Source organism: Giraffa tippelskirchi, chromosome 1, assembly GCF_054371585.1.
Source record: "Giraffa tippelskirchi isolate mGirTip1 chromosome 1, T2T-mGirTip1v1.2.pri, whole genome shotgun sequence".
Lineage (NCBI taxonomy): Eukaryota > Metazoa > Chordata > Mammalia > Artiodactyla > Giraffidae > Giraffa > Giraffa tippelskirchi.
Window position 1 is genome coordinate 224,305,001 of NC_137275.1, and position 13,425 is coordinate 224,318,425.

Below are 13,425 nucleotides of genomic sequence, written 5' to 3' on the forward strand. Positions count from 1 at the left end.
AGAGAAAAGCTCAGATTTAACTTCGCGACCTTTCTGTTTAAGTGCACTCACCCAGTGATGGAATGTGAGGTCGTGGGGGTATCATCCACTATTTAAAGACACTGACGGACAGCTCCCCCTCCCGAAAGAGTCTGGAGGTGTCATCACACGCACTCACGTTATTCTGTCCATGCAAGCATAGTACTTGCCCCTGTTTCACTTTGAAAAATAAAACCTTAGGCAGATTGTTGGTTTGAAAAGAATATTCTGAGAGAGTCTAAGAAAGTGAAACAGAATGAATGGAAATAGCTTTGTAAAATAATGCAGCAAATGAAAGCAAGTATCCATAACAATATTTAAGAGAAGACATTTACAGCTTTTAAGTCTTCTGGGTTTGCACTGACTCCAGTAGGCAGAGAGATATCCATCACTGCATGGGAGGACCCAGATGACGACTCTTCACTGCTGGGCTTGTAGCTGAAATAAGGTAGAGATGAGGACACGAAACAAGTAAATGGAAAAGATTCTTGAAGAAAAGGCCCTGTTCCTTGGTTTCTAATTTGAGTCTCTAATTATTTGCTTCTGTATGATATATGTGTTATAATCTCTGAATTTTAAAGAGATCTCTGCGTCATCCATCCCAACCCTTTCCTCACTTGACCAGTAGCCTCAGTGGACCACCGTTCTGGAGTTGGAGGAGATGATAAAGGCTATTCGGTCCAATCTCTTAATTAGCTAGTTGAGGACATTGAGGATGAGAGCAAGGCATTTGTTCAAGGTCACATGACTAGCTCGCCTCAGGGCTCCATGAGTCTATTGATTCTCATCCTGATTCTTTCTCTAGCAGAGCATATATTCCAAGAAAAAAATTAACTGTATATTGGCAAGAGACTGGATGAACATGTTCAGAAATAGACTGGAAGGAACACACTAGATGGCAGCAGCTACTTCCTCTGGATGATGAGCTCATAAGAGATTATCTCTTTTCTTTCCCATGTTTTTCTCTATCTTCTAAAATTTTCACAGTAGATATTTGATTTTAAAAAATGTTTCAAGGACTACCCTTTGTCTAGGAATTGTGCTTGTGGGGGAGCTGAGGAGAAAGGCAGAGGGAGTAACATGGGCAATTCGATTGATTTTGTTTTTGCTTCTCTGGTATGAGAGAAAAGAATAGTGAAATGGGGAATTAGGAAACTTGGGTTTTATCCCAGTTCTGCTGAGAGATTACTTCCCCTTTCTAGAGTTCATTTTCTTATTTGTAAAATTAATTGCGAAAAAGTATAAACTTGTGCTTTAAAGTTATAATTCCAAGACTTTGTTTTGAGAGGCAGAGAGGCCTGTTGCTACAATTAAGCAGAGTTAATGCTAAAAGAGGAGAAGGCTGGTAGGGCAGGGACTGGATCGGAGTGTGTTCTGCAAAGGTTGAGTTTTAGATTCCTGCCTCAAGATGTGGGAGAGACAGCTGAACATCTGAGAGTAGAACCTGGGAGAGGAGTCAGGATTAAAGGAAGAGCCTGGGGAGACAGCTTCACGGAGGAAGATGAACTGACCTCACCCCCCCAAAATAAGTATGAGTGAAATGGGAGCTATTATTCAAATTAGTGAGGTGATAAGGAATCTTTTTTCCCCAATCATATCTTATCGACCATGTATAAAGCAAACCCTATTAGAAGTTTGAGATATCATACTTGCCATAAAAATGTAAATAGTATAAAATTTCTGGCTCATTCTTCACCAACTTAATAATTTGGAACAAAATATAAGGCAGTGTGTAACTGAAAGTATGGCATCCAACATGCCCGTGATTGGATGAATGAGTGTCACCAAAAGTGGAGAACTCTGGCTCACAGATGCAAATACTCTGTCAACACGACGGAAAAGGGCCTCCTGAGTGGAGAGTGTCTATGAAAAGTTGCTGGAGCCTTGATGACTGGTTGCCATGGCGACTGTTTCAACCAGGGAACAGAAACCTTCCTTTCAAGAAGCCCTTTGCCTGCTGCCAAAGACAGCAATCCTTCCCAAAGGCATTTTGTTCCAAGAGAAGGAGAGAAATGAAATCCTTTTTTCTTTTCTTGTGAATACAACAGAGAAGTTGTTAAAAGCTAAATACACGAAAGAGACCCTCTCAACATAGAAACTGTGCTGGCATTTTCTTAAATCAGGAGAGTGTGCATTTGAAGGCAAAGAATTTCTCACATGAATAAGTACTACACAGTTACATTTGGAATTTGTCCAACCCAACTTCAGCATCATATAGCCAAAAGCATGTTCTACCTGGATTTTTTTTTTAACATTCTGTCCCCAGTTTATTTAAAAAAACCCCAAAACCAAAAAACCCCCACAAAAGATAGAATACTGAATACCATATCTCTATTGCTTTCTTTTGTAGATTAACAATCTGGAATGCAGATTACCAAGTTTTTGATGAGAGCCCTTTTATGCATAGCAGCGTGTGGAAACACTGGAAGCTGCTCTGGGATCCGGCAGCCCCATATTCTTGCTTAGAGAAGAGGCCTGGAGCGGCGATCTGCTGACAGCGACCCGAGTCCTAGCTGTCCTGCTGCAGAGCCCTTGCTGCGTTCGCTCGGGTGCCTCCCTGTAGGTCCCACATACTGATTCTAGCTTTGCCCAGAACAAGTTTGCTCGTTCCTCCCTGCAAGACATGCTAGGGACTCAGACAGTGATCACACCCTGTCTGCCAGAAGAGAGGCACCCAAGAGTAGGAATGGCAGTAATGGAGCTGCCTGAGAAAGTGTGACCCTAGCAGGACCTTAGGGAATGAAGAAGGGTGTGGAGGGAGAGCAGAGGGCGGAGACTGGCCCAGGACGGAAGGCGGGACTTTACGTGGGACTTGACTAGCTGATGAACGAACCCTGAGAAGAGAGGGACTGGCCTGGGATCACAGACAAGGCTGGGAGATGAGGTCGAGCAATTGAGAAACAGCGTGCTGTTCCTTAAAGCTGGCGGTCTCAGATAGCGCTGTCTGAAGGGGGTGATTTAGAAACTGGACTGGGCGTCATGGTCTACCTCTAACTGTGAGAACGTGGCAGGCTCCTCCCCCTCCTGGCGCCTCAGTTTCTTTACCACTAAAATAAGGGATTACTATATCGTTCCTAAAATCCTTTTCAGCTCTGATCTATGACATAACTGCATGGAATTTCTAAGTTACCCATTCTGAATGCTTTGCATCATGTGTGATAACAAGTATAAACAGCAAAATACCAGCCATAGAAATCAGTGTTGTTGAGAATAGGAAGAATTAAGAAAATAGAACAGAACAGGAGGTCCTAAGGGGTGGTAGAGAGAAGAAGGAAGAAGCCTGTGTTCTAGTCTGGCTCTTCCACTACCTGATTCACTCTGGGTGATCACCAAGGTATAAGGCATATTTTCATAAACATTTTAGGACGGTGGCTTGGTAAGCAAAACAATGGTCCACAGAGGTGTTCATCTCTTAACCCCCAAACCTGTGAATCTGTTACCCTAAATAGCAAAGGGGATTTGCAGTGTGATTAAGGTAAGGCTCTCGAGCCAGGGAGAGTCTCCTGAATGGATTCCAGGTGAGTCCAATGTGATCACAGGGGTCTTCATAAGGGAAAGAAGCAGGAGAATCAGAGAAGGAGGTGTGATGGTGGAATCAGGGGTCTGAGTCAGAGGGAGATACTAAAAGATGCTGTGCTGCTGGCTTTGAAGATGGAGGGAGGGAGGCTCAGGCCAAGGAAAGCAGGTGTCTCTAGAATCTGGAAAAGGTTCCCCTGGAGCCTCCAGAAGGAACATAGTCCCAATAACACCTTGGTTTGAGGACTTCTGACTTCCAGAATGATAATACATTTGAGTTAAGTCATTGTGTGTGTGTGTGTGTGTGTGTGTGTGTGTGTGCGCGTGCGCGCAGCTGTGTCAAACTCTTTGAGATCCATGGACTGCAGCCCACCAGGCTCTTCTGTCCATGGAATTTCCCAAGCAAGAATACTGGAGTGAGTTGCCATTTCCTCCTTCAGGGGATCTTCCCAACCCAGGGAATGAACCTGCTTCTCCTGCATTGGCAAGTGGATTGTTCTACCTCTGAGCCACCTGGGAAGCCCCTGCAAGTCATTATATTTACGGTAAATTGTTACTAGTAGCAACTAGTTGTCAAATCAGGCCTTGGAGTTAGTCTGCTAAGGGTAATCCAAGGTTCTTAGCCCTGGATACCATTAGAAGACCCTGCAGGGGGTGAGGTCAGACAGAGTTCTGCAGAGTTCTAAAAGCTCTCCAGATGAGTTCAATGTACAACCTGATTTGAGAACCACTGGCTGGCTGCTAATGACCAGAGATTTTGTTGGGCGAACACGACTTTTCTAAGTAAAAGAGTGGGAGCCGCTTCTGAGAGAATATTTGCTCTTTTCCTAATAGTTATATATCATAATCTACCTTTCTGGAAGACAAATTAATAATATAGTGTTTGAATTAGAAAAAAGCCAAAAATGGGAGAGAAAAGTGTATATGAGCAAAACAAAACTGTTCCATAGAGTAAGTAGCTGTTTAAGAATATCTGCTATATTCCACATTAAAAAAAAGTGAACAATTTTACTTATGGACATCTTTATCATTCAAAAAGATTTGGAGAGAGAATTCTTTGGCAGAAGTGAAGCCCTGAGAGCCACTGTCCCCCTGACGGAGACGGGCTTACCTGGCGCAGGCCACTATGCGCTTGTATTCTGAGCCGCTGTAGCCGGAGGCTGGCACACACAACAAACAGACAGACAAAAATAAGAGCAAACGGTTTTTAGCTTCTTTTGGGACATGTCAGAACAGAATCATTAATGAGCAGGCCTCTGAACACACTTAAAAATGATTTGAGATCTGGAAGTTGGCACTTTTGATGATTTTAATGGAAATTCTGGTTTTAATGGAGTGGTCAGTTGGCTCCTGACAGTCCAGGAACTGTTGAAAGCATTAGAACAGTTCTGTGCTCTCCAAGAACTTAATAAGGAAGGAGTCATTTAAGGCAGATCTGCATCTGGGGGAGGTGGCAGGGAGGAAGCGGCCATGTCTAGATTCTCTGGTAGCTGGAAATTTCCCGCAGGAACAGGACTCAGTCAGAAGCAGAAGCTGTCAGGCAGGGGACAGCACAGCCCTTGGTCCCAGGGCCACGGGCCGGAGGACCGGGTGTACGCGGCCGCGCTCCTACACTGGGAGGGAGCCGCCCATCCGAAGAGGGGAGTGAGGGCCGCGCGGAGAGGAAAGACAGGCGCGTTAAGCAAGACTCGCTGGTCCCCAAGAGACCAAGCTGAAGATGGAGGCCAGGAAATGTGCATTTGCCAGACTCCTAGGGATACAGAAAGGGTACGGGATAGAAGCCCAACAGAGGTTCTCTCAGAAATGAGAGAAATTCAGGGCTTGGGAATGGAACACAGACATAAAACTAGTAACAGAAATTCAAGGTTCTGAAATTAGGCCCTTACTGCTAGTTACATTCTCTTTTTCTTTTAAAGTCTTTATTGAATTTGTTACAATATTGCTTCTCTTTTGTTTTTTTTTTTCTTTCATGTTTTGGTTTTTTGGCTGCGAGGCATGTGGGATCAGGCAAACCAAGCCACTGGACTACCAGGGAAGTCCCTAGCTACATTCTTTTTTTTCTTAGCTTTTATTTTTAATTGATTTTTATTTGGAGGATGATTGCTCTACAATATTGTGTTGGCTTCTGCTGTGCAACGTGAATCAGCCATAAATATACCTGTCTCCTTTCCCTGAACCTCCTCTCTAATACCCATCCCATCCCACTTCTCTAGATCCTAGTTACATTTTTTAAAGTGCTTTTTTAGTCAAAGCAATTTCTGGATCAACAGTGGATACATTTAACCTAGATATTGTTATTTAGTATCAGTTTCCAACTGTTATTAATGAGCTACCTCTATTATAATATATGGCAGTTATGTTTACTCAGATGTCAACCTATTAAAGAATTTGAATGAGAAATTACTTTAGCACATTTTTCCTAATCAGAGAAGCTCTTCGGCATTCTTTATGCTTAGCCAACATTATAGTGTAAATCATGCTGTTTTACCTTCAATTTCCTGGGTTTCAATTTTCAAATGGAAGCTGCAAACTTCCTCCGAGGTACTGATTTTGTGAACCACAGTTTTTACCTATATTGGGACAAATAAACAAGAAGACTGTTTAAAATGGGGAGTGGAAAACGTATTATGGCAGGACTGTGTCTGAAAACAGGATGCAAGTATTTTTATCACCCAGTGCAAATGGGATGCACTAAAGACCCATTTTCCCAGCAACTGGACTTTCAGCAAACTCCACAATTTGAAACATAACTGAGAAGCCCAAAGTAAGCTAAAAATGATCTCTCTCCAGGCAGAACCTTGGTCCAAATTCCACGCAGTCAAATCTGAGCACCTCACTCTGCAGGAAAGTTTTTAAGACTTTCATCCTTGAGCCTGTACTTTCTAATTTTACACAGAACACCACAAGGTCATGAAGTATGGTTTTCTCCAGCCCACAAACCACTGTGGTAACAACAAATTATAGGTGTGCATGGAAGGGCAGGGGTGCTGCCAGAAGTAGGTGTAGTGAGGGCAACCAGAAGTGACAGGACAGTGGACCATCCATCTTCCCACCTGCACACAATCTTAGCAACAGTCTTTGAAGGAATAAATGTGCTAAAGATGAGTGCACAGTTAAATAATCAGGGGAATGTTAATTTATGCTCAGAATATGTAGTTTCTATTATTTTAGGCATTTGGCAGTTACAGCTTAGTTTTTCAAAGCTGTTTATGTGTGTCCATGTAGCCTGTGGTTAAAAATAGAAGGCACTTAAGCCCTTACATATACACATTAGTCAGCAGTGATGCTGGATAAATGAGATGTGACTGTTACTAACCTCAGCATCCATGTATATACGTGTGAATGTATACATACATACACACATCATATGCATATACATATACATATAAACATAAAAATTATTTATCTCTATAAAACTATATGCATATACTTATATGTAATTTCTAAATATAAAGATTAACAGCTATTTTCAAAAAGAAACTGTGGGGATAGCTATCAAGATAACCAGAAAGAATGATAAATGACTCTTAGCTCAGTTATGGTTACCCAAGCCCAGATTTCTATAACTTTGTGGCAAGGTCTCTTTCTTTTAGATTACTTACTATAAGCTGATGTATAACCTCAATTAAGTTGCTCTCCACAAAATACTCACATGCACTGTGGCCAAGCCGCTGTTCTGTCCAGTACTTAGGACCACGAGGTCATCATTGAGAGGCACCTGGAAAGATTTTTGCATTCAATACTATTTCTCATGCTTATTTACTTTGCACAAAAGGCTGTGGACAGTAACAACTATTTCTGGTTATTTGTATGTTTAAATATACCTTAAATAATCTAAAATGTGGTAATTAAAAAAATACATATCAGCATCTATATACCGATAGCTACTATTACTGATACGGAACCTAGTTTTTCCAAAGTAGTTTTTCCCTTGGGAAATTCTCACTGGCCATCCAGGTTTTCATTTTTAAAAACGCAGTAGTAGCAAAGGACATGGGGGCGGTTGTCGGGCGACCTGCAGACCATGTCCAGTTTGGCCACAGTCTGCACGTGTCCGGGGTCAGCTGGAACCACTGGCAGGTTTCCCAAGTGCGTCTTTACTCTGCTGTCAAACCTCTGTGTGTGCTGTTCTCTGTGTCCAGGACATTCTTCGCTTCTCTTCACCTGGCTAACTTCTGATTCTTCCAGATTTATCCTGCCCTTTTGCATGCATTTGAAAAACTGCTCTCACCTCTCAGCCTGGCTCAGGAGGCTCCCCTCTGTCCTTCTGTGAACCTAGCAAAGATCTTAGTTTTCACCGTTTGTTGCAATGACTGTCTCCTCTACAGCACAAGGGTTCTTTGTGTTTTACCTTTGGATCTCAGTGCCCAGGACAGAGCAGGCATCCCTGCTTAGAATATCGTAGGTACTCATCTTAGGTTTAAGGAGTGAATAGTTACATTTGTATAAGAAGGGCAGGACAGATTATCTCGAAGGTCCCATCTAGTTGTAAAATATTATTTTGAAAAATCTTTTATTTACCTCTATTGGCCTCCCAAGGAAATACTTCTCTGACATCTTATAATGGTAGAGGTCACCTTTATTCTTGTAAGACACTTTGATATCCATGTTCAAGCGGAGTTTTCTAACCAGGAGTGAATACTCTGTCAGGCCCTCGATGGCATTAATTGTATCCTATCAACAAACAGCAAGGTGCAAAAATAGGTTCACTCATTTGCATACCCCCTGTTTACAAATAGACTTTCTTATGAGAAGGTGAGTCAGTGTTGCCTGGAGATGAAACTCCAGGTGACTGAGTGAAACTAGTTAAGGGCCCCTGTGTGGAGGGGGAAGGAAGAGTCTCCCTCCACCAGTGAGGATGCTGCTGGCCGCAGGGACAAGAAGGCAGTGTGGCCTTACATCCAGGTTCTCCATGTGTCTTGAGCACGTGACCTCAGGCAAGTCATCCTTTCCAGAATGCCTCCAACTCCTTGCACAACTGTGGATCTCCTTCCCATCCTCATATCTAAGCTTAACTAGCCCCACAGGGAAGACACAGAGAATCTCCCCCTTCTCATTATTCTGTTTCAATGTTCTTCCCCTCTGCTCCTTAGAGCATTCTTCTCAATTGGTAATATTTTATGTAGAGTTTTTCACTGGCATCCCCCCACTCTATGTAAGATTTTTGGGGGCAACAGTACATCTTTCTTGGCATCCGTTACATTTAGCAGGTACACACATGGTAGTTATTCAACAAATATTTGGTGAAGGAATAAATGTGTGCATGAGTGCTAAGTCGCTTCAGTCGTGTCCAGCTCTACGCAACCCTATGAACTGTAGCCTGCCAAGCTCCTCTGTGCACGGGATTCTCCCAGCAAGAATACAGGAGTGGATTGCTATGTCCTCCTCCAGGGGATCTTCCTGATGTAGGGATCAAGCCCAGGGCCCTTACGTCTCCTGCATTGGCAGGCAGACTCTTTTAACCACTAGCGGGATGAACTTAATTTTTCTAGATCTTGTCTTCCTCATCTACAGAATTGGGGGACCTGGTTGAATCAGAGAGAGCAGATTTGTGACCACCTTCCCACCATGTCCAAGCAGCCGGTGCTCACCAGTGGGGTCTTCTTTCCTCTAAGCCTCCAGTTGTGCCCATGGTGAAACCCATTTCCTTCCCCTGATTAGAATTAGATGATCACTAACATCACCCTTAAGGAGCCCTCTAGCTCTAAATTGTATATGCACACACACACACCCTGTCATTGCCCAAGCATCCAGGGAACAGGGAAGATGCTAACATTTGAGATAAACTTGAGTGTAGATGTACACTATACAACTACTTGATAGTTATAATGCAAAATACACATACTCAAATGAGTTTACATCGGTAGGTAGACAGATAAACATGCTAATAATCAGTATTCCTCTTACTTTTCATTTAGTATTGTGGAAAGGAACATCTGTGCCTTTGTTTACGAGGCAGCCACTATTTCTTATATAGGATTTAATATAATTGCTGATAACTCTCCTAGCCCTTCATGGTAACTAAGAATCATAAAGGAAGTTCTGGGCTTGGAGTTTAGAGGTGTGAGTTCTGATGCTGGCTTTGCCAGTAACTCTGTGAATGAACCTCCTGAACCTCCTGGAGCTGAGTCTCGCCTCTGCATGAGAAGGGTGTCGAGGCAGAGGTTCCTTAGGGTCCTTGATTCCAGTCATTTATTCATATCTTTAGTGTGCTCATTCGGTGACAGAACCATGGAGGCCAGAAGGAGTGTGGAATATGCGGTGTGGGAGGCACTAGAGACATCTCCAGGAAGATACCATGAGAGAAGGCAACATTACCTGGGTTGAATAAAAGCCACCTCCATATCGCTGCTCTTCTGATAGCCATCTGATGATCGGATTCACATAATTCATGTCTTTCAAGTTCAGATTGGTAAGTAAGGCATAGGCCGTGGTTTCTACCATACGAGCTGTGCCAGTATTAGGTGCAGAGCTGTCTTTCTGTTGAAGATCATCTTTCCAAAAACGATAAATGGGTTGATTACCTAAACATCAACAAATCACACTGGTAAATATAATGAAAAATGTGAATTTGGCGTAACAATTCTAGCAGGTTTCTAGACGTTTCTTCCGGTAGTGGCCTTCTGGTTTCCAAAGTTCCATATTCTTTTGTAAGAAGAATTTTCCAAGGTGACCAGTACAAACAAGATCTCTTAACACAGGGCTGTTTTAACCTATAATGGAAAAGAATCTAAACATGAGCAGATAGACAGACAGACAGATGGGTAGGTGATAGATAGCTGAATCACTTGGCTGTACACCTGAAACTAACACAACACTGTAAATCAACTAGACTTCGATAAAAATAAGAAAAACAAGGCTGTTTGTCTTTATTCAGAAAAGTCACTGTGGAACATTTCCATGTGCTACATGTACTTTTGTATGGTAGGATGGGAAGGGCAGTAAGCTGGAAGCACTAACAGTACCCAGGTCCTAGCCTCTACTCGGCTACTAGCAGCCCTGTAAACTTGGATGGATTCTTTTCATTCTGTGATTCTTCCATTTCCCTGAAGTGTAGATAGTGCTTTCTTCCTTGCAGTGAAACTCAAGTGAGATACCAAAATGTAAATGTTTTCATAAACCAGAAAGCTCTATATATACATATATATGTATATATATACACTTATTGTTATTATTATTGACACTACCAAAAAAATTAGAGAACGTTTCTCCTTGATAGAAAAAAAAGAAACACAGTTTGGAAATTTTGAGATCATACCTAACCCTTAACTATTCTGTGTCCTCCCAATTTAAAACACTAAAGACAATTTCATGTAGGTGATACTTGTCATAAGTTAGTCTCTAGGTCATACTTGGTTTTACTGTCCTGTGCTGTGTGTGTGCTGTGCTCAGTCACTCAGTCGTGTCCGACTCTCTGTGACCTCAGCGACTGCAGCCCACCAAGCGCCTCTGTCCTGGGACTTTTCAGGCAACAATACTGGGATGGGTTGCCATTTCCTACTCCAGGTGATCTTCCCAACCCAGGCATCAAACCCATGTATCCTGCATTGGCAGGTGAATTCTTTACCGCTGAGCCATGTGGGAAGCTTTATATATCTATATCTGTATATATATTTGGAGGAGGAAACGGCAACCCCTCCAGTGTTCTCGCCTGGAAAATCCCGTGGACAGAGAAGCCTGGTGGGCTACAGTCCATGGGGTCACAAAGAGTCAGACACGACTGAGTGCCTGAGCACAGTGTATATATGTGTGTGTGTGCGCGTGTGCGTGCCTGTGTGTGTGTACACACGTAAACGTATATATGAGCTTCCCTGGTGGCTCAGACAGTAAAGAATCTGCCTGCAATTCAGGAGACCTGGGTTTGATCCCTGGGCCAAGATCCCCTAGAGTAGGAAACAGCAGCCCACTCCCATATGGCTTGCCTTGAGAATTTCATGGACAGAGAACCTGACGGGCTACATAGTCCATGGTTTGCAAAGAGTCAGATACTACTGAGCAACTAACACACACACACACGCACACACACACACAGGTGTGTGTGTATATGTGTGTATGTATGTGTATATATGTGTGTGTGTATATGTGTGTGTGTGTATGTGTGTGTGTATATATGTTGTGTGTGTATATATGTGTGTGTATGTGTGTATATGTGTGTATGTATATATATGTGTGTGTGTATGTGTGTGTATATGTGTGTGTATGTATGTGTGTGTATGTGTGTGTATATGTGTGTGTATATATGTGTCTGTGTGTATATGTGTGTGTGTGTATATGTTGTGTGTGTATATATGTGTGTGTGTATGTGTGTGTATATGTGTGTGTATGTATATATATGTGTGTATGTGTGTGTGTGTGTGTGTGTGTATACACACATATTCTTTCCAATATTCTTTCCCTCGTGGTTCATCGTAGGGTATTGACTGTGGTTTCCCTGCTAGACAGCAGGACCTTGTTGCTATCCATTCTGTATGTAACAGTTCTTCATCTGCTAACCCCAACCTCCAACTCCATCACTCCAACATCCCCCCCTCAAAATTCTGATGTATCTGTTTACAACTCAGAATTACCTTGCTTGCTTGACTTGAGGGACAAAATGTTTTCCCTCCCTCTTGAAGGCTTTTTTTTGAATGAAGATTTTGTTTCTAAAGATAGTTCCAGTTCAAACATTATGTGAACTAATACATTCCCTTCTAGCTCTTAAATTCTATTATTTTATGATTCATTTCTTACAATATCCAAGATATTTCTTTTGTGTTATTTGAAAAGTATTATAGAAGTAGTTTTGAAGTATATGTTGAGATTCAGTCATTTTTTAAATGATGACAGAAGTCAAATTTTGTAGATGGTGATAAACCTCACGTACTATTATTAAACTTTTAGGAAACTTCAGCCAGGAGAGGGCTCAGAAGTACCCAACCATGCCAGTGCTGGTCAAGGCACATTGGCCAATGACCACTACTCCTCTTTATTTCTTTATTCTTGACCCATAGTAAGCAATGTCTTTATTCTTCAAAATGAAATATATGCCTTTTGGTCAGCCTGGTACAATATAAGCTAGGTCATGCACTCTTCTGCTCAAAGTCCTCCAATGACTTCCCTTCTCACTTGAAGTGGAAGTTAAGGTTTTGGGGAATCCCACTGGCCCCCAGAGTACCTCGATATGAGTAAGACTCAGACACTGCTTGCTCTGCGTAGAGGCAGACCCAAACCAGGCAGCGTGGTTGGGGTAGAGGAGCAAAAGCTGGATTTCAGCTTCCTTCGCCTGTGCTTTGTACATTACCCCGCTGTATGCAGGAGTCCTGCAGAGCTCCGGTAACGCCCCCTGGGGTCCTGCCTGGTGCTCCCTCGCCCTTTCCTTCCCTGACGTCACTCTGCCCTCATCCCACTTCTCTCCAGTCACCCTGAGCTCCTTGCCTTCCTTGGAGCACCAGGCAAGCTCCTACCTCAGGCATTTTCATAAACTGTTTCTCTATCAGGAAACACCCTTCCAGAAAGCCACTGGTTTGCTTCCTCACCTCCTTCAGGTCTTGACTCAAATACCATCTTCTCAATGAAGCTGAAGCCCAACCACCCTGTTTAAAATTACAACCAATCCCCTCACTTTCTCTCCCTTCCTTGCTTTATTTTTCTTTGTATCAGTCATCACTAAATAGGTTAATATATCACTGAATAGTCACTACATGCAATGTTTTAGTTATTGATCATGTTCTCTCACTAAACAGAATATAAATTTCATGAAGGCCTGGACTTTTTTCTTTTTTGTCTGATGCTTTATCCCCAGAGCCTAGAACAAAGCCTGGAACATAGGAGGTACTCCATACACATTTGTTGAATTAAGAAATGCATAAATATGAGCTGAATGAGTGACTAAATAAATGAATAGTAGTGCTT

General features: G+C 42.6%; 1 protein-coding gene across 1 annotated transcript in view; it reads right to left on the reverse strand.

Annotated features, from left to right (window-relative positions):
- The window catches only part of C5 (complement C5), a 90,338-nt gene that overhangs the window by 12,680 nt on the left and 64,233 nt on the right, over positions 1 to 13,425 (reverse strand). The window contains exons 29-34 of the mRNA XM_081528669.1: positions 9,853 to 10,058; positions 8,056 to 8,208; positions 7,187 to 7,252; positions 6,023 to 6,104; positions 4,646 to 4,694; positions 354 to 456 (exon numbers count right to left, since the gene is read on the reverse strand). Coding sequence (XP_081384795.1) covers positions 354 to 456; positions 4,646 to 4,694; positions 6,023 to 6,104; positions 7,187 to 7,252; positions 8,056 to 8,208; positions 9,853 to 10,058 — 659 coding nt within the window. The remainder of the gene's footprint in view (positions 1 to 353; positions 457 to 4,645; positions 4,695 to 6,022; positions 6,105 to 7,186; positions 7,253 to 8,055; positions 8,209 to 9,852; positions 10,059 to 13,425) is intronic.